Source organism: Anser cygnoides, chromosome 29, assembly GCF_040182565.1.
Source record: "Anser cygnoides isolate HZ-2024a breed goose chromosome 29, Taihu_goose_T2T_genome, whole genome shotgun sequence".
NCBI classification, from domain to species: domain Eukaryota; kingdom Metazoa; phylum Chordata; class Aves; order Anseriformes; family Anatidae; genus Anser; species Anser cygnoides.
Window position 1 is genome coordinate 1,835,466 of NC_089901.1, and position 26,715 is coordinate 1,862,180.

Below are 26,715 nucleotides of genomic sequence, written 5' to 3' on the forward strand. Positions count from 1 at the left end.
TTCCAGCTGTAAATTCGCCCCCCCCCCCAAAAAAAAATAAAGCCCCCTCCCAAAAATTAACCCCCCCCAAAAAAAAATAAAGCCCCCCCCAAAAAAATAAAGCCCCCTCCAAAAAAAATAAACCCCCCTTCAAAAAATAGACCCCCCCAAAAAAATAGACCCCCCAAAAAAAACAAAGCCCCCTCCAAAAAAATAAAGCCCCCCCAAAAAATAAAGCCCCCCCCCAAAAATAAAGCCCCCCCCCCCAAATAAAGCCCCCCCCCCAAAAATAAAGCCGAGGTTTTTCGTCCCGCGGCGTCCAGCGCTGAGTCCCCCTCCCCTCCAAACGGGGACGAGGTTTTGGGGGGGGGGGGTCCCGAAAATAAAACGGGCGCCCCCCCCGGCTACGAGGTCCCTCGGGGGGGGGGGTCACAGAGGTGTGGTTTTTTTTTTTTGGGGGGGGGGTTGTAAAATAAGGGGGGGGGGGCACGGGCGCAGTCCGGGGGTTCAATATCAACTCTTGTCGGCGGCGGGGTCTCTGTGGCGGGCGGACTTCATGGTCTCCAGGTACTCCTGCTGCGACACGGCCAGCACCGACGCCAGGATCTCGTCGTCCTCCCAGTCGTTGAGGCCTTGGGGGGGGGGGCCAAAAAAAATTCCGGGGGGGGGGTCAGAAAAAAATTGGGGGGGGCGCGAAAATTTGGGGGGGAGGAAGGGAGAAAAACGGGGTCGGGGGGTAGAGGCGCCGCGGCGTCGCGTTCGGTTGGGGGTGCGGCGAGGGTGGGAGGGCTTAAAGCCCCCCAAAATAAGGCCCGAATGCCCCCCCCCTTCTATACCAGCCCCCCCGATCCCAAAGTGCCCCCCGACCCCAAAATGCCCCCCCCGACCCCAAATCCCCCCCCCCCCAAAAATCCCCTACTGACATCTGCGTGATGGCGCGGCGTTAAAGCCTGGGCGAGCTCAAACCCCCCCAAAAATAATTCCAAAGTGCCCCCCCCCAAAAAAAAAAATCCCAAAGTGCCCCCCCCCCCAAAAAAATCCCAAAGTGCCCCCCAACCCCAAAAATCCCCCCCCGACCCCAAAAGCCCCCCCCCCCCCCAAAAAAAATCCCCCCCACCAAAGGCAGTGGGGGGCATCTGCATGATGGCGCGGCGTTAAAGCCTGGGCACACTCAACCCCCCCCCCCCCCAAAAAATAACCCCAAAATGCCCCCCTTTCTAAAACCAGCCCCCCCCCCGACCCTAAAGTGCCCCCCCATCCCCAAAATCCCCCCCCGACCCCAAAAGCCCCCCCAGGCTCAATGAAGGTGTGGGACATCCGCACGATGGCACGGATTTAAAGCCTGGGTGCACCAAACCCCCGAAATAACCCCAAAATGCCCCCCCCCAAAAAAAAACAACCCCCTCCCCGACCCCATAAGCCCCCCCCGACCCCAAAAGCCCCCCCCGACCCCAAAAGCCCCCCCCGACGCTCACCGAAGGCGGTGGGGGACATCTGCTGCATGATGGCGCGGCACTCGAGCGCGGGGTACAGGGACACCAGCGGGGGGGTCGCCCGGCCCCCCCGCCCCCAGCTGGCTGCTGGTCCCTGGGGGGGGGGGCACGGGAACGTGGGGGGGGGGGCCACGGGGAGGGGGGGGGGGGGGGTCACAGGTCACACCCCCCCGCCCCCAAAATTTTGGGGGTCCCACGTATCTCGGGGCAGCCAACTCGGGGCTCTGCCCCCCACCAGCACCCCATTTGCTCCCCCCCTTTGCCCCCCCCAGCCCCCAATTCAGGACCCCAGCCCCCAATTTGCCCCCCCCCCCCCCCACCCGCCCCCCCCAGCCCCATTTTCCCCCCGCAGCCTCCCATTCGCCCTCCCCAGACCCCAATTTGCCCCCCAGCCCCCATTCCGGCCCCCCAGCCCCCAGTTCGCCCCCCGACCCCATTTTGGCCCCCCGACCCCATTTTGCCCCCTACCAGACCCCATTTTGCCCCCCCAGCACCCATTCCGCCCCCCCCCCAGCCCCCATTTCAGCCCCCCAGACCCCCAACTCAGGACCCCAGCCCCCATTCTGCCCCCCCAGCTCCCATTTTGCCCCCCACAGCCCCCATTTCAGCCCCCCCAGACCCCATTTCAGGACCCCAGACCCCATTTTGCCCCCCCAGACCCCATTTTGCCCCCCCCCAGACCCCATTCCGGCCCCTCCAGACCCCACCTGCCTCCCCACCCCCCAAATTCAGGACCCCAGACCCCAATTCAGCCCCCGTCCCCATTTTGGCCCCCCCCCCCGACCCCAATTCAGGACCCCAGACCCCATTTTGCCCCCCCCAGCACCCATTCCGGCCCCTCCAGACCCCAATTCGCCTCCCCACCCCCCAAATTCAGGACCCCAGACCCCAATTCAGGACCCCAGACCCCAATTCTGCCCCCCCAGACCCCATTCTGCCCCCCAGCACCCATTCTGCCCCCCCAGACCCGATTTTGCCCCCCCAGCCCCCAACTCAGGACCCCAGCCCCCATTCTGCCCCCCAGCTCCCATTTTGGCCCCCCCGACCCCATTCAGGACCCCAGACCCCATTCTGCCCCCCCAGCCCCCATTCTGCCCCCCCAGCTCCCATTTTGCCCCCCCAGACCCCAATTCAGGACCCCAGACCCCATTTTGCCCCCCACCAGACCCCATTTTACCCCCCAGCACCCATTCCGGCCCCCCCAGCCCCCCACCCGCCCCCCCACCCCCCAATTCAGGACCCCAGACCCCATTTCAGCCTCCCCCGGCCCCATTTTGGCTCCCCCAGGCCCCAATTCAGGACCCCAGACCCCATTTTGCCCCCCCCCAGCACCCATTCCGCCCCCCCAGCCCCCAATTCGTCCCCCCAGACCCCAATTCAGGACCCCAGACCCCATTTTGCCCCCTGCAGACCCCATTTCAGCCCCCCAGCACCCATTCCAGACCCCCCAGACCCCATTTTGCCCCCCACCCCCCAATTCAGGACTCCAGACCCCCTTTTGCCCCCCAACAGAGCCCATTTTGCCCCCCAGCCCCCATTCCAGCCCCCAGCCCCAATTCTCCCTCCCCAGACCCCATTTTGCCCCCCAGCCCCCTTATTTCAGCCCCCACCAGACCCCATTTACCCCCCCCCCCCCGGCCCCCCCCCCAACTTCACCCACCTGGGGCGCAGGGCGAGGGGGGTTTTCCGGGCTGGGGGTTCCGGGCGAGGGGGTTTGGGGCCGGCGGCCTCGGGGTGCAGCCCGGGGTGCTCGGGCGAGGGGGCGGCGCTGCGGGGCCGGGGGAGCGCCCGCTCCACTCCTCCAGCCCGCTGGCGGCCGCCGCCGTGGCCGAGCTGCACGTGGCGCTGGCCTTGCGGGGCTGGGGGGGACGAGGGGGGGGGCACGTCAGCAGGGACCCCAAAAATGGGGATGGGGAGGGGTGTTGGGGGGGTGGGGGGGATGGGAGGGGTTGGGGGGGGGTATGGGGTGGTGGGGGGTAGGAGGGGAAGAGACGGACGCAATTAGGGGGGGGGAATCCTATTGGGAGGCAGAAACCTTATGGGGGGGACCTATAAGGGTAAAAATCCTATAGGAAGAATGAAAAAAAAATACACGGGGAGGGAAAGATACAGACCCCGTTACGGGGCCAAAAACCCTATAGGAGAGCACAAAAATATACGAGAAGGGGAAGGTACAGACCCCATTGGGGGCAAAAACCTTACGGGGGGGTAAAAAAACCTTAAATGGGACAAAAAAAATGCACAAGGACGGAAAGACCCCATTAGGGGGCCAAAAACCCTATAGAACAGCAAAAAAAAATGCCCGAGAAGGGGAAGGTACAGACCCCATTAGGAGAAAATAAACCTATGGGGGGGAAAAAAATCTATAGGGGAAAAAAGAAAACCCTATAGAGTACAAAAAAAACTGTAGGGAGCAAAAAAACCCTATGGGGGAATAAAAAAGACACAAAGAGGGAAAGAAACAGACCCAACTGGGGGGGGGGACCCTATAGAAGAAAAAAAAACCCTATGGGGGGAGGGAAAGCCCCTATAGGGGGGCAAAAAAAAATCCTATGGGGGCAAAAAAAAATCCTACGGGGGGGGCAAAAAAGGGACATGACGAGGGACACGGGGTCCTTCAAACAGGGAAAAGGGGGTGCAAGGGGGAGACACGGAGCCGATCAGAAACCCTATAGGGGGAGTAGGAAAGGGGAGCAAGGAAGCGGAGCAGGAAGCGGAGTGAAACCCACTATGGGGACAAACACCAGGAGAGAGGGATGCGAGGGCCCCCAGATAGGGCTGGGTGTGGGGGGGGAGGGGGAAGAGCAGGAGTAGGAAGCGGAGCAGGGGAGTAGGAAGTGGAGTAAACCCTATTATGGGAACAGACACCAGGAGAGAGGGACGCGAGGGCCCCCAAATGGCTCAGGGGAGGGGGGGGGCGGGAAGGAGCAGAAGGAGGAAGCGGAGTAGGTGAGTAGGAAGTGGAGCAGGAGAGCAAGAAGTGGAGCAGAAAGCGGAGTAAACCCCATTATGGGGACAAACACCAGGAGAGAGGAACGCGAGGGCCCCCAAATAGGGCTGGGGAGAGGAAAAGGAGCAGGAGTAGGAAGCGGAGCAAAGCAGTAGGAAGTGGAGCAGGAATCGGAGCACGAACTGGAGCAGGAAGGAGTAGGAGGTGGAGTAAACCCTATCATGGGGACAAAAACTGGGAGAGAGCGACACGAGGGCCCCCAGATGGCTCGGGGGGGCGGGGGTGGGAAGGGGCAGAAGGAGGAAGCAGAGTAGGAGAGTAGGAAGTGGAGCAGGAGAGCAAGAAGTGGAGCAAAAAGCGGAGTAAACCCCACTATGGGGACAAACACCAGGAGAGAGGGACGCGAGGGCCCCCAAATGGGGCTGGGGAAAGGGAAAAGGAGCAGCAGTAGGAAGCGGAGCAGGGGAGTAGGAAACAGAGCAGGGGAGCAAGAAGTGGAGCAAGAAGTGGAGCAAACCCCATTATGAGGACAAACACCAGGAGAGAGGGACATGAGGGCCCCCGAATAGGGTTGGGGGCAGGAAAAGGAACAGGAGTAGGAAGTGGAGCAGAGGAGTAGGAAGTGGAGCAGGAATCAGAGCACGAAGTGGAACAGGAAGCGGAGCAGGGGAGCAAGAAGTGGAGCAGAAAGCGGAGTAAACCCCATTATGGGGACAAACACCAGGAGAGAGGGACGCGAGGGCCCCCAAATAGACTCTGGGGGAGGAAGAAGAACAGGAGTAGGAAGTGGAGCAGGAATCGGGGCACGGAGTTGGAGCAGGAAGCGGAGCAGGAGAGCAAGAAGTGGAGCAGAAAGCGGAGTAAACCCCATTACGGGGACAAACACCAGGAGAGAGGGATGCGAGGGCCCCCAAATAGGGTTGGGGGCAGGAAGAAGAACAGGAGTAGGAAGTGGAGCAGGAATCGGGGCACGAATTGGAGCAGGAAGCGGAGCAGGAGAGCAAGAAGTGGAGCAGAAAGCAGAGTAAACCCCATTACGGGGACAAACACCAGGAGAGAGGGACGCGAGGGCCCCCAAATGACTCTGGGGGGAAGGGGGGGAAGGAGCCGGGTCGGGGGGGAGGGACCCGGGGGGCCCACCTGGCGCGCCTGCTTCTCCTGGTCGCGCAGCCACTGCAGGTAGGACTCGCGGGCCACCTGCTCCTCGATGGCCTCGTTGGTGGCCTCCCAGTCGGTGGCGCGCTTCTTGTCCTCCAGCATCTGCTGCTCGATCCACGACTCCTCCGACGTCTTGATGGCGCTCTTCATCAGCGACTGCTCCGCCAGCTGCCGGGGGGGGGGGCAGGGGAGGGGTCGGCGGCAGGCCACGCCCACCCCCGGATAGGCCACGCCCCCATCTGACCACACCCAGGCAGGCCACGCCCCCAGAGCAGCCCCCACTCCTTCTAAGGAAGCACAGCTACCATGCCTGGCCACGCCCCCAAAGGCAGGCACGCCCCATCCGAATAGGCCACGCCCCCTCCGAATAGGCCACGCCCCATCTGACCACACCCCTGCAAGCCACGCCCCCAACACAGGCCCCATCCCCTACAGCCCCCCCCAGCTGCCACACTGGGCCACGCCCCCTGAGCAGGCCACGCCCCCCGCAGCACAAAGGGGCGTGGCCATGCTGGGGCACGCCCATCTGCCATATATGGTAGTGATGGACAGCTGGTGGCCACGCCCCCCCTCTCTTTGACCACGCCCCCAGGCAGGGAGGGGCAGGGGGAGCTCCCAGACCCCATAGGGACCCCCGGGGACCCGGGACACCCCCCAGGACCCCCAGCTTGGGCAGGGGACCCCCAGGGACCCCCCGGCTGGGTCAGGGGACACCCCCAGGACCCCCAATGACCCCCAACTTGGGCAGGGGACCCCCAGGGACCCCACAGGACCCCCAAGGACCCCCCAGGCCCCCCCAGCTGGGTCAGGGGACACCCCCAGGATCCCCAATGACCCCCAACTTGGGCAGGGGACCCCCAGGGACCCCCAAAGACCCCCCAGGGACCCCCCAGCATGGGCAGGAGACCCCACAGGACCAGCTCAGGGACCCCAAGGGACCCCCCAAGACCCCCAGGGACCCCACAGGAACAGCTCAGGGACCCCCAGGGACCCCCCCAAGCCCCCCAGCTGGGTCAGGGGACACCATGGGGACAGCTCGGGGACCCCCCAGGCCCCCCAGGGACCCCCCCAGCTGGGTCAGGGGACACCCCCAGGACCCCCAATGACCCCCAACTTGGACAGGGGACCCCCAGGGACCCCCAAGGGCCCCCCATAACTCCCCAGGGACCCCCAGCATGGGCAGGAGACCCCACAAGAACAGCTCAGGGATCACGAGGGACCCCCAAGGACCCCCAGGGACCCCCCCAGCTGGATCAGGGGACGCCCCCAGGGACCCCCCCAAGACCCCCAACTTGGGCAGGGGACCCCCTTAGGACCCCCAGGGACCCCCCGGCTGGGTCAGGAGACACCCCCAGGACCCCCAGGGACCCCCAACTTGGGCAGGGGACCCCCAGGGACCCCACAGGACCCCCAGGGACCCCCCAGGCCCCCCCAGCTGGGTCAGGGGACACCCCCAGGACCCCCAATGACCCCCAACTTGGGCAGGGGACCGCACAGGAACAGCTCAGGGACCCCCAGGGACCCCCTGGAGCCCCCAGGACTCCCCAGGGACCCCCAGCATGGGCACGAGACCCCACGGGAACAGCTCAAGGACCCCCCAGGACCCCCCAGGACCCCCAGCTGAATCAGGGGACACCATGGGGACAGCTCGGGGACCCCCCAGGCCCTCCAGGGGCCCCCCAGCTGGGTCAGAGGACACCCCCAGGACCCCCAATGACCCCCAGCTTGGGCAGGGGACCCCCCAAGACCCCCAGGGACCCCACAGGAACAGCTCAGGGACCCCCAGGGACCCCCCAAGCCCCCCAGCTGGGTCAGGAGACACCACGGGGACCGCTCAGGGACCCCCCAGGCCCCCCCAGCTGGGTCAGGGGACACCCCCAGGACCCCCAATGACCCCCAATTTGGGCAGGGGACCCCCAGGGACCCCCAGCATGGGCAGGAGACCCCAAAAGAACAGCTCAGGGACCCCCAGGGACCGGCAGGGACCCCCAGCTGGAGCAAGAGACACCCCCAGGACCCCCAACGACCCCCCCAGGGACCCCCAGCTGGGTCAGGGGACCCCCCAGGGACCCCCCCAAGACCCCCAACTTGGGCAGGGGACCCCCGCAGGCCCCCCAGGGACCCCCCAGCTGGGTCAGGGGACACCACGGGGACAGCTCGGGGACCCCCCAGGCCCCCCAGGGACCCCCCCAGCTGGGTCAGGGGACACCCCCCCGCCCCCCCCAGCCCCCCCCCCCCCCAACTGACCCCCGGCTTGAAGGAGGGCAGCCCCAGCCCCACGCCGATGGTGGCCTTGTTGGGGTTGACGACGGAGTTGTAGTGGATGTTGCGGTGGTAGCTGACCCGGATGGGCTCGTCCTCGTGGTGCTGGATCCCGTGGAACGTGTTGATGGGCTCTGCGGGGACACCCCGAAAGTGGCCCCGGGGACCCCCAGACACTCCCCCGGTACCCTACGGGTACACAGGGAACCCCGAAACTGCACCTGGGGGCCTACAGGGGTCCTCTGGCCACCCCTAGGGTATATAGGGACACCCCAAGGGTATATAGGGACACCCCTGGAAACCCGTAACAACTGCTCAGACACCCCTAGAGTATATAGGGGCACCCCAAAAGCGGCCCTGGGGACCCCCCGCCAGCCTACGGGTACACAGGGAACCCCAAAACTGCACCTGGGGGTCTATAGGAATCCTCTGGCCACCCTAAGAGTATATAAGGACACTCCAAGGGTATATAGGGACACCCCTAGGGTATATAGGGACACCCCTGGAGACCCGTAACAACTGCCCAGACACCCCAAGGGTATATAGGGACACCCCAAAAGTGGCCCTGGGGACCCCCAGCCACTCTCCCGGTACCCCACGGGTACGCAGGGAACCCCAAAACTGCACCTGGGGACCTATAGGAATCCTCTACCCACCCCACAGCTATATATGGACCCCTAAAACAGCCCCTGGGGACCCACAGAGACTCCCCAGGCACCCCACAGATTTATAGGGACCCCCAAAATGTACCTAGGGACCCGTATGGATTCCCTGGGCACCCCGTGGGTACGTAGGGAACCCCAAAACTGCAGCGGGGACCTACAGGTACCCTGCGGTCACCCCACAGATTTATAGGGACCCCCCAAAACAGCCCCTGGAGACCCAAAGCGACTCCCCAGGCACCCCACAGGTACACAGGGACCCCCAAAGCAACCCCTAGGACCCCCCCGGCCACCCCAAAGCAACTTAAAGCAGCGCCACGGGGATCCCAGGACCCCCTCCAGCACCCCAAAACGCCCCCCAACGCCACCCCAGTGCCTTAGGGTGCATCATAAACCCCCAAAACACCCCAAAACCCCACCCCAGCACCTCGGGGCACACCATGAGCCACCCATAACACCCTAAAACCCCCCAAACCCCCCCAAAACCCCACCCCACCACCTCGGGGCACACCCCAAGCCCCCCAAAACCCCTCCCCAACCCCTCAAAGTGCACCCTAAACCCCCCATACCCCCTCTAAACCCCCCCTTACAACCTCAGGACGCCCCCTAAGCCCCCCCAAACCCCCCCACACCACCTCGGGGCACACCCCAAGCCCCCCAAAACCCCTCCCCAACCCCTTAAGGTGCACCCTAAACCCCCCAAACCTCCCCCAAACCCCCCCCTTACAACCTCAGGACGCACCATAAGCCCCCCAAAACCCCCCCCCAACACCTTAGGGTGCATCATAAGCCCCCTGTGGCACCCCAAAACCTCACCCGAGCACCTCGGGGCACACCATGAGCCCCCCATAACACCCTAAAACCCCCCCAAACCCCCCCAAAACCCCACCCCACCACCTTGGGGCACAACCTAAGCACCCCAAAACCCCCCCAACCCCTCAAAGTGCACCCTAAACCCCCCAAACCCCCCCCAGAACCCCCCCTTACAACCTCAGGACACCCCCTAAGCCCCCCCAAACCCCCCCCCCACCACCTCGGGGCACACCCCAAGCCCCCCAAACCCCTCCTCAACCCCTTAAGGTGCACCCTAAACCCCCCAAACCCCCCCCCCCAAACCCCCCCCTTACAACCTCAGGACGCCCCCTAAGCCCCCCCAAACCCCCCCCAACACCTTGGGGCACACCCTAAGTACCCCAAAACCCCCCCCCAACCCCACCCCACCACCTCAGGGCACACCCTAAGCACCCCAAAACCCCTCCTCAACCCCTTAAGGTGCACCCTAAACCCCCCAACCCCCCCCCAAACCCCACCCCAACACCTCGGGGCACACCCTAAGCCCCCCAAAAGCCCCCCCAAAAGCCCCCCCAAAACCCCCCCACACCACCTCGGGGTACACCCCAAGCACCCCAAAACCCCCCAAAAGCCCCCCAAACCCCCCCTTAAACACCTCGGGGCACACCCTAAGCCCCCCAAAACCCCCCCAAAAGCCCCCCACACCACACCCCAAGCCCCCCAAACCCCCCCCCCAACCCCCCAAAGCGCACCCTAAACCCCCCAACCCCCCCCCTTACAACCTCAGGACGCCCCCTACGCCCCCCTAAACCCCCCAAACCCCCCCCCAACACCACCTCAGCCCCTCTCCCCAGGAACTCCAGCCCCCCCCAACCCCTCCCAGTACGCACCAGTGCCGTACTGGTAGACCTCGACGGGGCGGTTGTACATCTCGGCCATGGCCTGCATCTCGATGTGGTTCCCGTGGCACGTGCTCTTGCGCTTGCGGTTGATGTAGGTGGTGAAGTCCTCGGTCACGTAGTTGGAGAAGTAGTCGGCGTTTTTCATCTGGGGGGGGCGGGGGGGGCGTCAGGGAACACCCCCCCCCCCCCCCAACGTTCCTGAGCAGCTCCCGGTAGCCCTCAGTAGCTTCCAGTGTCCTCCCAGTAGCTCCCGGTGATCCCCCACCCTCCCCAGTTGCCCCTCAGAACACCAAGGGGGCTCCTGAAATATTAAAGTGCCCCCCAAAGCCCCCCCCGGAAGACCCCAAACCCCCCCCTCCGAGCCCCCCAGTAGACCCCCAGTAGACCCCAGACCCCCCCTCCGAGCCCCCCAGTAGACCCCCAGTAGACCCCAGACCCCCCCCTCCGAGCCCCCCAGTAGACCCCCAGTAGACCCCAGACCCCCCCTCCGAGCCCCCGAGACCCCCCAGTAGACCCCAGACCCCCCCTCCGAGCCCCCGAGACCCCCCCTCCGAGCCCCCGAGACCCCCCCAGTAGACCCCAGACCCCCCCAGTAGATCCCGGCCCCCCCCAGTAGACCCCAGCCCCCCCCAGTAGACCCCAGCCCCCCCCAGTAGACCCCCAGTTGGCTCTCAGAACACAGGGGGGGCCTTAAAATATCAAAGTGGCCCCCAAGCTCCCCCCCAGAAGACCCCAGACCCCCCCCCAGAGCTCCCCAGTGGCCCCCAGACCCCTCCAGGGGCCCCCAGATCCCCCCAGTAGGCCCCAGACCCCCCCCAAACCTTCCCCTGAGCCCCCCCAGACCCCTCTTGGGACCTCCAGATCCCTTCTCTAGGGGCCCCCAGACCCCCCCAAACCCCTCCCAGTAGCTCCCAGTAGCCCCCAGACCCCCCCCAAAGGCCCCCAGCCCGCCTCCCAGTAGCCCCCAGAAGTCCCCAGATCCCCCCAGTAACCCCCAGCCCCCCCCCAGACTCCCCCCAGTAGCTCCCAGACCCCCCGCAGAACCCCTCAGAGCCCCCAGTAGCCCCTAGCCCCCCTCCCAGTAGCCCCCAGACCCCCCCCATAGGCCCCCCAGTAGCCCCCAGACCCTCCCCAAAAGGCCCCCAGTAGCCCCCAGACCCCCCCCAAAAGGCCCCCAGCCCCCCTCTCAGTAGCCCCCAGACCCCCCCCAGTAGGCCCCAGACCCCCCCCCAGTAGCCCCCAGTAGGCCCCCCCAAAGGCCCCCAGTAGGCCCCAGAACCCCCCCAAGGCCCCCCAGTAGCCCCCAGACCCCCCCCAAGGCCCCCCAGTAGCCCCCAGAACCCCCCTCAAAGGCCCCCCAGTAGCCCCCAGACCCCCCCCAAAGGCCCCCAGTAGCCCCCAGACCCCCCCCAAGGCCCCCCAGTAGCCCCCAGACCCCCCCTCAAAGGCCCCCCAGTAGCCCCCAGACCCCCCCCAAGGCCCCCCAGTAGCCCCCAGACCCCCCCCAGAAGCCCCAAGGCCCCCCAGTAGCCCCCAGACCCCCCCCCAGTAGCCCCCAGACCCCCCCCCAGTAGCCCCCCCCAAAGGCCCCCAGTAGCCCCCCCCAAAGGCCCCCAGTAGCCCCCCCCAAAGGCCCCCAGTAGCCCCCCCCAAAGGCCCCCAGAACGCCTCAGAGCCGTCAGTAGCCCCCAGGCCCCCCCCCAGAAGCCCCCAGCCCGTCTCCCAGTAGCCCCCAGACCCCCCTCCAAAGGCCCCCAGTAGCCCCCAGACCCCCCCACACAGTAGCCCCCAGACCTCCCCCCCAGTAGCCCCCCCCAAAGGCCCCCAGTAGCCCCCAGACCCCCCCCCCCCAGAACTCCCAGTAGCCCCCAGCCCCCCTCCAGCACCCCCAGGGCCCCCCAGTGGCCCCCGAGACCCCCCCCAGATGACTTCCGGGCCCTCCCAGAGCCCCCCCCAGCTGCTCCCAGTACCTCCCAGTACCTCCCAGAACCCCCCAGCTGCTCCCACTACCTCCCAGTACCTCCCAGAGCCCCCCCACCTGTTCCCAGTACCTCCCAGTACCTCGCAGAGCCCCCCCAGCTGCTCCCAGTAGCTCCCAGTGCCCCCCCCAGCAGCTCACCAGGTAGTCCATGCAGTGCTTGCGCACCACCTCGTGCATGTCCTGGTCTCCGTACACCTGATCGGCTGCCGGGGGGGGGGGGGGGGGGAGGAAAAAATCACCGAGGGGGGGTCGGCGGCGCCCCCCCCGGTACCGGCAGCTGTAGGGGGGTGGGGGGGGGCCGGGGGGGGGCTCACCGACGGCGCGGAAGAGGCAGGCGCCGTCCTCCTTCATGCGCTTGATGATGAAGCCTTTCTTCTCCCGCAGCGCCTTCTCGAACCGGTGCTCCTGCTGGAGACACAGCCGCGCTCAGCACACCCCCGGGACCCCCCCGGACCCCCCCGGACCCCCCCCCGGTCCCCCCAGACCCCCCCGGACCCCCCCCCGGGTCCCCCCAGACCCCCCCCAGACCCCCCCAGGGCCCTCCGTACCCCCCCCAGACCCCCCCGTACCTCCCCGGGGCCCTCCGTACTCCCCCGTACCCCCCCTGTCCCCCCGGTGCCCTCCCGGTTCCCCCATTCTCCCCCCGGTGCCCCCCCCGGTGCCCCCCCAGTTCCGCCCAGTTCCTCCCAGTTCCCCCCTTGCCCCCCCCCCCCCCCCGGTGCCCCCCCATACTCCCCTGTACTCCCCTGTGCCCCCCCAGTTCCCCCCACACCCCCCCCAGTGCCCCCCCAGTTCCTCCCAGTTCCCCCCTTGCCCCCCCCGGTGCCCCCCCATACTCCCCTGTACTCCCCGGTGCCCTCCCAGTTGCCCCCAGTGTCCTCCTAGTTAGCCCTGGTGTCTCCCCAGTGCCCCCCCCCCCAGGGCCTTCCCAGTTCCTCCCAGTTCCCCTTGGGTTCCCACCGTGCCCCCCCATACTTCCCTGTACTCCCCTGTGCCCCCCCAGTGCCCTCCCAGTTTCCCCGTTTCCCCCCACACCCCCCCTAGTGCCCCCCCGGGGCCCTCCCAGTTCCCCCCAGTTCCCCCCGTACCCCCCCGTACTCCTCTGTGCTCCCCCAGTTCCCCCCAGTATTCTCCCGGTTAACCCCAGTGCCCCAAGTGCCCCCCCCAGGGCCTTCCCAGTTCCCCCCAGTTTCCCCCTGTACTCCCCTGTGCCCCCCCAGTATCCTCCCAGTTAACCCCAGTGCCCCCTGGGGCCCTCCCAGTTCCTCCCAGTTCCCCCCTTGCCCCCCCCCGGTGCCCCCCCATACTCCCCTGTACTCCCCGGTGCCCTCCCAGTTGCCTCCAGTGTTCTCCTAGTTAGCCCCGGTGTCTTCCCAGTACCCCCAGCGCCCCACCCTGGGGCCCTCCCAGTTCCTCCCAGTTCCCCACGGTTTCCCCCCGTACCCCCCCGCTGCCCCCTCGTACTCCCCAGCGCTCTTCCAGTTCCCCCCAGTGTCCTCCCAGTTAACCCCGGTGTCTCCCTAGTACCCCCAGTGCCCCCCCCCCAGGGCCTTCCCAGTTCCCCCCAGTTTCCCCCCATACTCCCCTGTGCCCCCCCAGTTCCCCCCAATATCCTCCCAGTTAACCCCAGTGCCCCCAGTGCCCCCCCCAATGCCTTCCCAGTTCCTCCCACTCCACCCCCCGTACTCCCCTGTGCCCCCCCAGTTCCCCCCAGTATCCTCCTGGTTAAACCCGGTGCCCCCAGTGCCCCCCCTGGTGCCCTCCCAGTTCTCCCCAGTTTCACCCCATACCCCCCCGCTGCCCCCTCATACTCCCCAGTGCCCTCCCAGTTCCCCCCAGTGTCCTCCCAGTGGCCCCAGTGCCCCCCGCAGGGCCTTCCCAGTTCCTCCCAGTCAACCCCAATGCTCTCCTGGTGCCCCCCCATGCCCCCCCAAATCCTCTTAGTGCCCCCCCCGTGCCTCCCAGTTCCCCCCCCATTTCCCCAGTGCCCCCCCAGTTATCCCCAGTGCCCCCAGTGCTCCCCCTTGTGCCCTCCCGGTTCCCCCCGGCTCCTGATGGCCCCCCCAGTGCCCCCCCGGCGGTCCCCCAGTGTCCCCCCGGTGCCCCCCCCCCCTTCCCGTGCCCTCCCGGTTCCCATCAGTACCCCCCCAATTCCCTCCCAGTCCCCTCCAGTGCCCCCAGTACCCCTCAGTTCCCTCCCAGTATCCCCCCCAATTGCCTCCCAGTGCCCCCCTGGTGCCCCCAGTCCCCCCAGTCCCCCCAGTTTCCCTCCCCACGCCCCCCCAGTTCCCTCCAGTGCCCCCAGTACCCCCCCAGTTGCTCCCACAGTCCCCTCCAGTGCCCCCAGATTCCCTCCCAGTGCCCCCCTGGTCCCCCCCCCCAATTCCCTTTCCATTCCCCCTGATTCCCTCCCAGTCCCCTCCAGTGCCCCCAGAACCCCCCCAGTCCCCTCCCAGTACCCCCCCAGTACCCCCAGATTCCCTCCCAGTATCCCCCAGTTGCCTCCCAGTGCCCCCAGTCATCCCAGATTCCCTCCCCATGCCCCCCCCCCGCTCCCTCCAGTGCCCCCAGTATCTCCCAGTTCACTCCCAGTACCCCCCCCGATGTCCGCAGTCCCTCCAGATTCCCTTCCCATGCCCCCAGTACCTCCCAGTTCCTTCCCAGCACCCCCCCGTATCCCTCCCAGTACCCCCAGATTCCCTCCCCATGCCCCCAGTAGCTCCCAGTTCCTTCCCAGTACCCCCCCGTATCACTCCCATTCCCCCCTGGTTCCCTCCAACGCCTCCAGTGCCTCCCAGTTCCCTCCCAGTACCCCCCCGTATCCCTCCCAGTGCCCCCCCAGTCCCCCCAGATTCCCTCCCAGTGCCCCCAGTCCCCCCAGATTCCCTCCCAGTGCCCCCCCGCTTCCCTCCCGTGCCCCCAGTACCCCCCCGCTTCCCTCCCGTGCCCCCAGTACCCCCCCGCTTCCCTCCCAGTACCCCCCCGCTTCCCTCCCAGTACCCCTCCCCATGCCCCCAGTACCCCCCCATATCCCTCCCAGTACTCCCCAGTTCCCTCCCAGTTGCCTCCCAGTGCCCCCAGTCCCCCCAGATTCCCTCCCCATGCCCCCAATACCCCCCCATATCCCTCCCAGTACCCCCCAGTTCCCCTCCCCATGCCCCCAGAACCCCCCCCATATCCCTCCCAGTGCCCCCCAGTTCCCTCCCAGTCCCCCCCAGTCCCCCTCCCAGCGCCCCCCCCCGCACCTGCTCGGCCGTGGCCGGGTCCATCTCCACGCGGGCCGCCTCGTACTCGTCCTCGCTGTTGCAGCCGCCGCCTCCCTCCTCGTGCCCGGGGCTCCCGGCGGGGCCCAGCCCCAGCCCCAGCCCCAACCCCACGGCCCCGGGCCCGCCGCAACCGGCTCCGGGCCCCGCTCCTCCTCCTCCTCCTCCTCCTCCTCCGCCGCCGCCGCCGCTCGGCCCGGCCCCTCCGCGCCTCCTCCGCTTGCTGTGCCCGGGGCCTCCGCCGCCTCCTCCGCTCCCCCCCCGCGGCTCCGGGAGCCCCAAGGCGGCCGCTTCCAGCCCCAGCAACGAACCGGGGCCGTCCCCGCTGCCGGGTCCGCCGCTCCCGGGCCCGCCGGGCCCGGCCGGGGGGGGGGAACCGGCCGCGGGGAGCCCGGCCCAACCCCGAAGCGGCGGCGGGGGGGAAGCCCGAGGTCTCTGCCCCCCCCCGCCGGGCCCCCCCGGTTCCCCGACGCCCCCGGGGCCTCGCTCGGTGCCGCCGTCGGTTCCGCGGTCGGGCCCGGAGTCGGGACCGGAATCGGGATCGGCGTCGGGAGCCGGCACCGGCTTCTTCTTCGGGAGGATCGTCATGGCGCCGGGCCGCGCATGGGCCGGGGGGGGGTCACCGGGGCGGGGGGGGGGACGGGAACCGGGGGGGAGGTTTACCGGGGGTTACCGGGGGGCGGCCCCGGTGGTGCCCGGGGAACCGGGGGGGGCCCGGAGAGGCCCCCCCGGGCTGGCGGCGGCTCGGGAGGGGCGGCGGGGCCGGGGGGGGGAGGGGAGGGCGCGGGGGGCGCTGCTGCCGCCGCTGCCGCCGCCGGGCCCAGTGTCAACATCAACAGCGGGTGACCTCTGACCCCCGCCGCCGCGCTTCCGGCTCGCCCCGGCGGCGGGGAAGCTGATTGGGCGGCGGGGGGCTGCGCGCTGGGCCGCCATTGGGCGGGACGGGGAAAGGAGCGCTGCGATTGGGGGAAGGGCGGAGGGGAAGTCCCGCCCACGGTGGGGAACAGGAGGGTGGGAGGGGGGGAGGCGGGACTGGGGTCGCCTCGGAGACGGAGCGGCCGAGCGGTGATTGGGTGAGGGGGGAGAGGGGGTGGGGCTTCGGGGAGGAGCGCGCTGCGATTGGCCGGCGGGTGGGGAGGGACGGGCGGGAGCCGATTGGGCGAGGGAGGGGGCAGAGGCGGGACTTGAGGAGGGAGCGGCCTCCCATTGGCCGCGGCGGGCGACCTAATTTCCCATTGGCTGAGCGCGGTGGCAGGCCGGGAGCCCGGCGGGTTAGCCCCGCCCCGGCTGTCACTCCGCGCCAGGCCACGCCCCCCGGCTGTCACTCCGCATCAGGCCACGCCCCCCAGGCTGTCACTCAGCGGCAAGCCACGCCCCCTGCCCGCCCCCTCCCTGCGCTGGGTCCTAGCGCCGCCGCCTTTTCTGGACACCCCCCCCCCCTTTTTCCGGGGACCCCCCCCATTTTTGCCCCCCCCCCCCCTTTAGTGACCCCCCCACCCCCTCCCCACGCCCCCCCCTCCCCCCACAGACCCCCCTCATTTTTGGGACCCCCCCCAATTTTTGCCCCGCCCCCCCCACTTTTGGGACCCCCCCCAATGTTGCCCCCCCCCCCAATTTTGCCCCCCCCCCTTCCCACTCCCCCCCCCCTTTCTGGGGACCCCCCCATACCCCCCCATTTTTGCCCCCCCCCATTTTTGCCCCCCCCCCCATTTTTGCCCCCCCCCCCATTTTTGCCCCCCCCCCCATTTTTGCCCCCCCCCCATTTTTGCCCCCCCCCATACCCCCCCATTTTTGCCCCCCCCCATTTTTGCCCCCCCCATTTTTGCCCCCCCCCCCATTTGTGCCCCCACCACACGCCCACAGCTCCGCTTCCACCTTTTTTTTTATTAAAATCCACCCCCCCCCCCCCAGGACCCCCATAACAAGGGCAGGACCCCCCCAGCCCCCCCCCCCCCCCCGCCTCAAATGGCAGCGGGGGGCTCCCAGTACAGCCCCAGGGCTCCCAGTACAGCCCCAGGAGCTCCCAGTACAGCCCCAGGGCTCCCAGTATCAGCCCCGGGGGTGCTGGGGCCCCCAGTACAGCCCCGGGAGCCCCCAGTAACAGCCCTGGGAGTGCCCTAGGGGTCTCCCAGTGCTGCTGGGGCTCCCAGTAACAGCCCCAGGGCTCCCAGTACAGCCCCAGGGCTCCCAGTAACAGCCCTGGGGATGCCCCGGGGGTCTCCCAGTGGTGCTGGGGCTCCCAGTACAGCCCCAGGAGCTCCCAGTACAGCCCCAGGGCTCCCAGTAACAGCCCCAGGGGTGCCCTGGGGGTCTCCCGGTGGCACTGGGGGTCCCAGTAACAGCCCCCGGGGCTCCCAGTAACAACCCCAGGGGTGCCCCAGGGGTCTCCCAGTGGCTCTGGGGGTACCAGTACAGTCCCAGGAGCTCCCAGTACAGCCCCAGAGCTCCCAGTAACAGCCCCAGGGGTCCCAGTACAGCCCCAGGGGTCCCAGTATCAGCCCCAGGAGCTCCCAGGGCTCCCAGTAACAGCCCCGGGGCTCCCAGCACAGCCCCGGGGGTGCCCTAGGGGTCTCCTGGTGGTGCTGGGGCTCCCAGTAACAACCCCGGGGCTCCCAGTAACAGCCCCGGGGCTGCCCTAGGGGTCTCCTGGTGGTGCTGGGGCTCCCAGTACAGCCCCAGGAGCTCCCAGTACAGCCCCAGGGCTCCCAGTAACAGCCCCGGGGCTCCCCTGGAGAGTCTCCCGGTGGCACTGGGGGTCCCAGTACAGCCCAAGGGCTCCCAGTAACAGCCCTGGGGCTGCCCTGGGGCTCTCCCGGTGGTGCTGGGGCTCCCAGTAACAGCCCCGGGGCTGCCCTAGGGGTCTCCTGGTGGTGCTGGGGCTCCCAGTACAGCCCCAGGAGCTCCCAGTACAGCCCCGGGGCTCCCAGTAACAGCCCCGGGGCTCCCAGTAACAGCCCCGGGGCTCCCAGTAACAGCCCCGGGGCTGCCCTAGGAGTCTCCCACTGGTGCTGGGGGTCCCAGTACAACCCCAGGGCTCCCAGTACAGCCCCAGGGCTCCCAGTATCAGCCCCGGGGGTGCTGGGGCCCCCAGTACAGCCCCGGGAGCCCCCAGTACAGCCCCGGGAGCTCCCAATAACAGCCCCAGGAGCTCCCAGTATCAGCCCCGGGGGTGCCCTAGGGGTCTCCTGGTGGTGCTGGGGCTCCCAGTAACAACCCCGGGGCTCCCAGTATCAGCCCCAGGGGTGCCCTAGGGGTCTCCCGGTGGTCTGCCAGGGGTGCTGGGGGTCCCAGTACAGCCCTAGGGCTCCCAATAACAGCCCCAGGGCTCCCAGTATCAGCCCCGGGGCTGCCCTGGGGGTCTCCCGGTGGTGCTGGGGGTCCCAGTAACAGCCCCAGGGATGCCCTAGGGGTCTCCCACTGGTGCTGGGGCTCCCAGCACAGCCCCAGGAGCTCCCAGTACAGCCCCAGGAGCTCCCAGTATCAACCCCGGGGGTGCTGGGGCTCCCAGTAACAGTCCGAGGAGCTCCCAGTACAGCCCCAGAGCTCCCAGTAACAGCCCTGGGGCTGCCCTAGGGGTCTCGTGGTGGTGCTGGGGCTCCCAGTACAACCCCGGAGCTCCCAGTACAACCCCGGGGCTCCCAGTATCAGCCCTGGGGGTCTCCCGGTGGTGCCGGGGGTCCCCGGGGGGGGCTCCCGGTGCTCCCCAGGGGTGGTCCCGGTGCTCAGTGGGCCTTGTGGCGGGGCCGGTCGAGGGCCCGCTGGGCAGCGGCGAGGCGGCGGCAGGCTTGGAGGAGGAGGGCGCCAGGCACCAGCACCCAGAGCCCGTTGAGAGCCACGAAATAGCCCCAAAAATAAAGAGGGTGGGGGTCGGCGTGCGCCCACCCCGCCCGCGCCTCGGTGGCGAAGTACAGCACGTCCCCGTACAGCTGCCCTGGGGGGGGGCGGGAAAAAGGGGGGGGGTCAGAGCGATGGGGGGGGGCACCGGGGGTGGGTTTGGGGGGGTTTTTTGGGGGTCCCCCCCCCCAGGTTACCGAGGGAGACGACGAGCTGCAGGACGTAGCGGGAGGGGTGGTCCCGCAGCAGGGCGAGGAAGGTGAGGAAGCTGAGGGGCCCCCAGGCCCACGCCGTCACCGTTTCCATGGCGACTGTGAAGTCGTCGCTCCTGGGGGGGGACGGGGGCGTGAAGGGGGGGACACGGACCCCCCCCCCCCCAAAAAAATCGCCCCCAACTCACGTCATGTAGCGGCTGTCGGCTTTGGCGTACTCCTTCCCTGCGGGCAGGAAGGGGTTAAAAAAATAAGGGGGGGTTGGGGCATTTTGGGCGGTTTTCTTAAACTACGCCTAGACCCCACCGACACCCCTGCTAACGCCCCCAGCCCCCCTCCGAAGCCCCCCTTAATATACCCCATTAATCCCCCCAGCCCCCCCGTTAACGCCCCCCAGACCCCCAATAAAGTCCCATTAAGGCCCCCAGACCCCCATTAACACCCCAATAACCCCCCCCCAGCCCCCCACTAACCCCCTGCAGACACCCCCAGACCCCCAATACCCCCCCAGGCCCCCATTAACGCCCCATTAAGGACCCCAGACCCCCATTAACGCCCCAATAACCCTCCCCAGCCCCCCATTAAGGCCCCCAGACCCCCCCAGCCCCCATTAACGCCCCCAACACCTCAATAACGCCCCGCTAACGCCCCCCAGCCCCACACAATAACTGCCCCCGGCCCCCCATTATGGCCCCCCCAGACCCCCGCCCCCCCATTATGGCCTCCAGACCTCCCCCAGCCCCCATTAACGCCCCCCAACCCCTCAATAACGCCCAATTAAGGCCTCCCAGCCCCCCATTAAGGCCCCCCAGCCCCCATTAACGCCCCAATAACCGCCCCCAGCCCCCCCTTAAGGCCCCCAGCCCCCATTAACGCCCCATTAAGGACCCCAGACCCCCCCAGACCCCCATTAACGCCCCAATAACCGCCCCCAGCCCCCCATTAAGGCCCCCCAGCCCCCCATTAACGCCCCAATAACCGCCCCGGCCCCCCATTATGGCCCCCAGACCCCCCAGCCCCCCATTAAGGCCTCCAGACCCCCCAGCCCCCATTAACGCCCCCCAACCCCTCAATAACGCCCCATTAAGGCCCCCAGCCCCCATTAAGGCCCCCAGCCCCCATTAACGCCCCAATAACCGCCCCCAGCCCCCCATTATGGCCCCCAGACCCCCCCAGCCCCCATTAAGGCCCCCAGCCCCCATTAACGCCCCATTAAGGCCCCCAGACCCCCCCCCCCAGACCCCATTAACGCCCCAATAACCGCCCCCAGCCCCTCCTTAAGGCCCCCCAGCCCCCATTAACGCCCCATTAAGGACCCCAGACCCCCCCAGACTCCCATTAACGCCCCAATAACCACCCACAGCCCCCATTAAGGCCCCCCAGCCCCCATTAACGCCCCCCAGCCCCCATTAAGGCCCCCCAGCCCCCATTAAGGCCCCCAGACCCCCCCCCCCCAGCCCCCATTAACGCCACCCAGCCCCTCAATAATGCCCCATTAAGGCCCCCCAGCCCCTATTAACGCCCCAATAACCGCCCCCAGCCCCCCATTAAGCCCCCCCAGCCCCCCATGAAGGCCCCCCCGGCCCCCGCTCACAGATGTCCGCCAGCAGCCCGGTGTCGGCGGGCAGGTGCCGGTGCCGGAGGCTGAAGAACCCCTCGAGCACCCCGTGCACGGCGGCGCACAGCAGGAACCAGGCGGCGGCCATGCGCTGGGCGGGGCTTCGCCTGGCCCCGCCCCCGGCCCCGCCCCCGGCCCCGCCCAGCGCCCAGCCCAGCGCCAGCAGCCCCGCCCCCGCGGCCGCCACCGCGCCTGCGCTCTGCCAGCCGGGCCGCGAGCTCCCCACGTAACCCGGCAACGACAGCGAGCGCGGCCAATAGGGGTGCGCCGGCGTCTCCATGGCAACGCGGCCCGCGGGGTCGCTAGGGAGAAAGGCGGAAGCGGCGTGAGGGGAGCGGGACCACCCCCCGCCGTTGCCCCTAGCAACCGGACGCCCCCCCCCTTCCCCCAACCCCCGTGCCCCCCCGGTGTCCCCAGCAACCTCCCTACCCCCGGGCCCGCACCGGGCCGCGATCGCCCCCCCCCCCCGCTCCGTCCGCCGCCCGCCCCGTCCGCCGCCCGCCTCACCTCAGCCGCTCTGCCGCTCGCCGCCGGCCCGCGCTTGGCCTGCCCCCGGAAGCCCCGCCCCCCGCCCCCCGCCGGTGGCCAATGGGAGCGCGGCTCGCGCCGCCGCCCGCCCGCTGATTGGCCGGCGCGGCTGCTGAGGTGATGTGGGGCCAGGGGGCGGGGCGGGGCAAGGGCGTTCCGCCCGTTTGGGGGCGTGGCCACAACCGGTTGGCTAGCGGGACTGACTCGGGGGCGTGGCCTCGCGCTGGGGGCGTGGCTTCACGCTGGGGGCGGGGCTTCACGCTGGGGGCGTGGCTTAGCCCCATGCTTTGCTTAATGGAGCACGGCGCGAGGGGCGTGGCTCCGCGCGGGTGGGCGTGGCCATGCCCATATTAGGAGGCCCCATTGATTCGCATGCAGGGGCCGCAGGGTCCTAGCGCCCGCCCTCCCTCCCCCCCCCCCCCCGGGGCCTTTTTGTCCCCCCCCCGCCCCCAAAAACCCGAATTTTCCCGATTTCCCCCCCCCAAAAAGGAGCCAGGCAGGTGGCAGCAGGGTCCCGTGTATTGTACAAACCCGGCCGGCCGACCCCAAAACCGCCGCGTTTCCCCCCAAAAACTGGCCGCCCCCCATCCCAGAGCCCCCCCACGCCCTTTTTTGGGGGGGGGGGGCCCCAAAATTTGGGGGGGCGCTCGCCAGGAGCAGCCGGGGGGGGGGCGGCCTCTTGGGTCCCCCCCCTTTTTTTGGGGGTATTTCTCCCATAAAGTTTCCAGTCCCCCCCATTTGGGTGCCCCCCCCGTATTTCGGGTGCCCCCCATATTTTGGGTGCCCCCCCATATTTTGGGTGCCCCCCATATTTTGGGGTTCTCCCCCCCCCCCATTTTGGGGTCCTGCCCCCCCACCCCATTTTTGGGGTGTCCACCCCCCCGCTTCCAATTTTGGGGTCACACCAAGGTGCCGGGGGCTGGGGGGTCGGTGCCGGGGGGCGCGGCCGCGGGGGGTCCCCTGAAGCCCTGGGGGGGGATGAAATGGGGCGAAATGGAGAGAAAATGGTTAAAAAAAAAAAGAGAAAAAACGAAAAAGGGAGAGAAAAGAGAGAAAAGAGGAGTTAGCCCCCCCCGAAGCGACCCTGTGCCCCCCCCCTTCCCTCCCCCCCCCCCCCAAAGAAATAAAGAAAAGGAAAAAAAGGAGAAAAACCCAAAAAAAGGGAGCGGGGGGGGGGCGAGGGGGGGGGCTGGGGATAAAAAATCCCCAAATTTTGGGGCCCGGGGGGGGGGGGATTTGGGGGTGTCCGGGGGATGGGGGGGCACCTGAAGGGCTGGGGGCACCTGGAAATGGGGGGGGGGGGTTATGGGACGGGGGGGTCCTTATGGGGGGTGGGGGCATTTAGGGGAAGGGGGACCCCACAAAATGGGGGGCCTTAGGGGACGGGGGGGGTCTTTATGGGATGTGGGGGTCCTTACGGGACGGGGGGGCGCCCACAACCCGCAGCCCCCCCAAACCCGCAGCCCCCCCCCAAAAGTCAAAACGCCCCCCAAAAAAACTCATAACCCCCCCAAAACCCCATAACCCCCCAAAAAAAAACATACCCCCCCCCAAAAAAAACATAACCACCCCCAAAAACACTCATGACCCCCCCCAAAGAATCAACCCCCCCAAAAAACATCATGACCCCCCCAAAAACAAGCTCATAACACCCCCCCCCCCCCCAAAAATAATCTCAGGACCCCCCAAAAACCTCAGGACCCCCCCAAAAATCTTTATGCCCCCCCCCAAAAAATTCATAACCCCCAAATCCTCAGGAGCCCCCCAAAAAAACTCAGGACCCCCCCCCAAAAAAAATTACAACCCCCCAAACAACTCAGAAGCCCCCCAACAAAAATCAGGACCCCCCAAAAATATCAGGACCCCCCCAAAAAATCAGGACCCCCCCCAAAAAAATCAGGACCCCCCCCAAAAAAAAATCAGGACCCCCCCAAAAAAATCAGGACCCCCCAAAAAATATCAGGACCCCCCAAAAAATCAGGACCCCCCCCAAAAAAATCAGGACCCCCCAGAAAAATCAGGACCCCCCCCAAAAAAATCAGGACCCCCCAAAAAAAATCAGGACCCCCCCCCCAAAAATATCAGGACCCCCCCCCCCAAAAATTCATAACTCTTCCAAAAAGCCCCCCCACACAAAATAAAGCCTTACGGCCCCCCCCCAAAAAAAAAACCTCATAGCCCCCCAAACTCTCAGCACCCCCCCCCCCAAAAATAAAAGCGCCCCCCCCCCCCCAAATTAAAAGAGGACGGCGCGCCCCCCGCCCCCCCGTACCTGGGGGCCAGCGCCCCGGCGTAGCTGAGCGAGTGGGGCAGCCCCGGGGGGGGGGGCAGCCCCGAGGGGGGGGGCAGCCCCGAGGGGGGGGGGGGGCAGCGGCGGCTCCCGGCGGCGGGCTGGGGCCGGGGGGGCGGGGGGGCCAGGAAAAAGGGTTTTTCCCCGGGGGGGGGGTCCCGGGGGGTCCCGCCCCCCCCGCCGTGTGCCGCAGGTACCAGTCCCGCAGCCCCTCCAGCGCCAGCCACTTCTGGCTGCGGCGCTGCTCGGCCGAGGGGGGGGCGCGGGGTTTTCCGCGGGGGGGGGGGGTGGCCTGGGGGGGGGGGTGGGGGCCGGTTCCGGTTGCCCCCCCCGCCGCCGCCCCCCCCCCAGTCGATCAGAGCCTCCGAGCTGTTGCTGCGGCGGGTGCGGGGGGCTGGGGGGGTGGGGGGCGGCGGAGGGGGGCAGGGGAAAGGGGGGGCGCGGAGGAGGGGGGGGGGGGGGGGGGGCCGCCCCCCCCCCCCAGCTGGGAGTCCTGGCTGCCCGACCACGGCCGGGGGGGCAGCAGCGGGGCCTCGGGGCTGGGGGGGGGGGGAAAATAGGGGGGGGGTCAGGGGGGGGGCCCCAGTGGCCCCCCCAACCCCTTTTGTGCCCCCCCAACCCCTTTTGTGCCCCCCACCCCTTTTTGCCCCCCCATGCCCCCCTATTGCCCCCCAACCCCCCCGTTGCCCCCCGAACCTTTTTGCCCCCCCCCCCCGGACCCCTCTTTGCCCCCCCCATCCCCTTATTGCCCCCCCAACCCCCCTTACTGCCCCCCGAACTTTTTGCCCCCCTCTTTTTACCCCCACCCCCCTAGTACCCCCCCCTAACTCCCTCTTGTTGCCCCCCCACCCCTTTATTGCCTCCCATTCCCTCTCTACTGCCCCCCCCCCGAACCTTTTTACCCCCTCTCTGACCCCCTTTTGCCCCCCCAACTCCTTAGCCACTCTAGCCCCCCATTAACCCCCCTGCAATCCCAACCCTCCTCTTTCCCCCCTACACCCATTTCTCTATTGCTGTCCCCCCACCCCCATTTATTGCCCCCCCCCTTTTGCCCCCCCCAAACCTTTTACCCCCCCCGGACCCCCTTTTTGCCCCCCCCCACTCCCCCCAAGCCACCCCCCAGCCCCCATTAACCCCCCCAACCCCCTTTTTGCCCCCCCACCCCCTTACTGCCCCCCCCAAACCTTTTTACCCCCCGGACCCCCCTTTTTGCCCCCCCACCCCCTTTTTACCCCCCCTACTCCCCCTAAGCCACCCCCAGCCCCCATTAACCCCCCTTTTTGCCCCCTATGCCCATTTATTGCTCCCCAACCCCCATCTGTTGCCCCCAACCCCTATTTACGGCCCCCCAACCCCTATTTATGGCCCCCCCCACCCCATTTATGCCCCCCCCCCAAAAAAAAAAGGGGGCTCACCGGCAGAGGGGGGCCCGTGGGGGCTCCGGGCCAGCACGGGGGTGGCCGGGACGCTGCGGCCCTCGAAGCTGGAGGCGCTGCGGGGCAGGGTCCGGGCGGGGCTGGGGGGCAAACGGGGGGGTGAGGGGGCAAAATATTTGGGGGGGGGCAAAACTAAAAGGGGGGGGGGGATAAAACCGGGGGGGGGCAAAATTAGGGGAAAAGGGGCGAAATAATGGGGGAAATAGGGGGAAAATGGGGGGTGAAGGACGCGGATTTGGGGTTTTGGGGCCCCCCCCGGGTATGGGGGGGGGGGTAGGGGTGGGGGGTAAAAATAAAAGCGGGGGGGGGGGAATAAGATGGGGGGGGGGCAAAATAAAAACGGGGGGGGGGGGGGAATTAGGGGGGTGAAATTGGGGGGGGATATAGAGGGAAAATGGGGGAAGAAGGAGGAGTTTGGGGGCTTTTGGGGCCCCCCCTCGGGCATGGGGGGAATTTTTTTTGGGGGGTGGGGGAATAAATTAAAAAGGGGGGGGCAAAATAAAAATGGGGGGGGCAAATTAAAAACGGGGGGGCAAAATTAGGAGAAAAAAGGGGAAATGGGGGGAAATAGTGGGAAAAAGCACGTGGGGCCCTATTAAGAGGCGCGGGGGGGGGTGTTTTTTTTGGGGGGGGGGATTTGGGGGTTTTGAGGACCCCCCCCGGGGATTTTTTTTTGGGGGGGGGCCGCAGCACTCACCTGGCGGGGCTGGCGAGCGACTCGCCGGCTGGGCCCCCGCGGGGGGGTCGGGGGCCCAGAGGTGCCGGCGGTCGGGGCTGGCGGCTCCGGCCCGAGGGGGTTTTGGGGCTGGGGGGGCACCCCTAAAAGGGCACAAAACCCCGGTGTGGGTGCCCCCACCTCTGAAACCCCCTTATTTTATTGGGGGGGGGGGGGGGGGCATTTTTTAAAGGGGGGGGGCACGCACCGTTCTCCAAGCTGGGCAGCTCGCAGAGGGAGCCGTTCTCATCTGGGGGGGGGGGGGCCATAAAAAAAAAAATTAGGAGGATGTGGGGGGGTCTCGCTTAACCCCCATAATCTTAGGCCCCCCCCCCAAATATTAAACCCCCAGACTCAATTCCTTCCCCCCCCAATAAAAAAGCCCCCCCAAAGCTCCCGCCCCCATACCCCATCCCCTTTCCCCTACAACCCCTGGAACCCCCACGTATATCGCACCCCCCGTGCCCCCCCAAAAAGGAAGTGTGACCCCCCCACCCCAAAAAAATCCTCCCCCCGCCCCAAAACTGCCCCCCCACCCCAAAATGCCCCCCCAAGAAAAAAATCCCCCCCCCCAACCTCCTTCCCTCCATGTCCCATGCCCTTTTCCACCCCCCGGAGCCCCCCGTGTGCCTCCCACCCC

General features: G+C 67.7%; 2 protein-coding genes across 2 annotated transcripts; both read right to left on the reverse strand.

Annotated features, from left to right (window-relative positions):
* Nucleotides 1–480: 480 nt before the first annotated feature.
* OTUD5 (OTU deubiquitinase 5) lies at nt 481–16,081 on the reverse strand. The gene is given in 12 exon segments (XM_066984654.1): nt 481–611; nt 1,455–1,537; nt 1,539–1,566; nt 3,133–3,161; nt 3,163–3,256; nt 3,259–3,331; nt 5,563–5,748; nt 7,828–7,976; nt 10,187–10,343; nt 12,318–12,382; nt 12,494–12,587; nt 15,425–16,081. Coding segments are annotated over 12 exon segments (1,683 nt in total). The 5' UTR covers nt 16,031–16,081; the 3' UTR covers nt 481–492.
* Nucleotides 16,082–18,671: 2,590 nt separating this feature from the next.
* Nucleotides 18,672–21,933, reverse strand: EBP (EBP cholestenol delta-isomerase). The gene is made up of 5 exons (XM_066984660.1): nt 21,614–21,933; nt 21,083–21,408; nt 19,677–19,713; nt 19,474–19,604; nt 18,672–19,373 (listed from the first exon to the last, which is right to left on the reverse strand). The coding sequence occupies exons 1-5, from the start codon at nt 21,916–21,918 to the stop codon at nt 19,165–19,167; spliced, it is 1,008 nt and encodes a 335-aa protein (XP_066840761.1). The 5' UTR covers nt 21,919–21,933; the 3' UTR covers nt 18,672–19,164.
* Between the last annotated feature and the right edge of the window lie 4,782 nt (nt 21,934–26,715).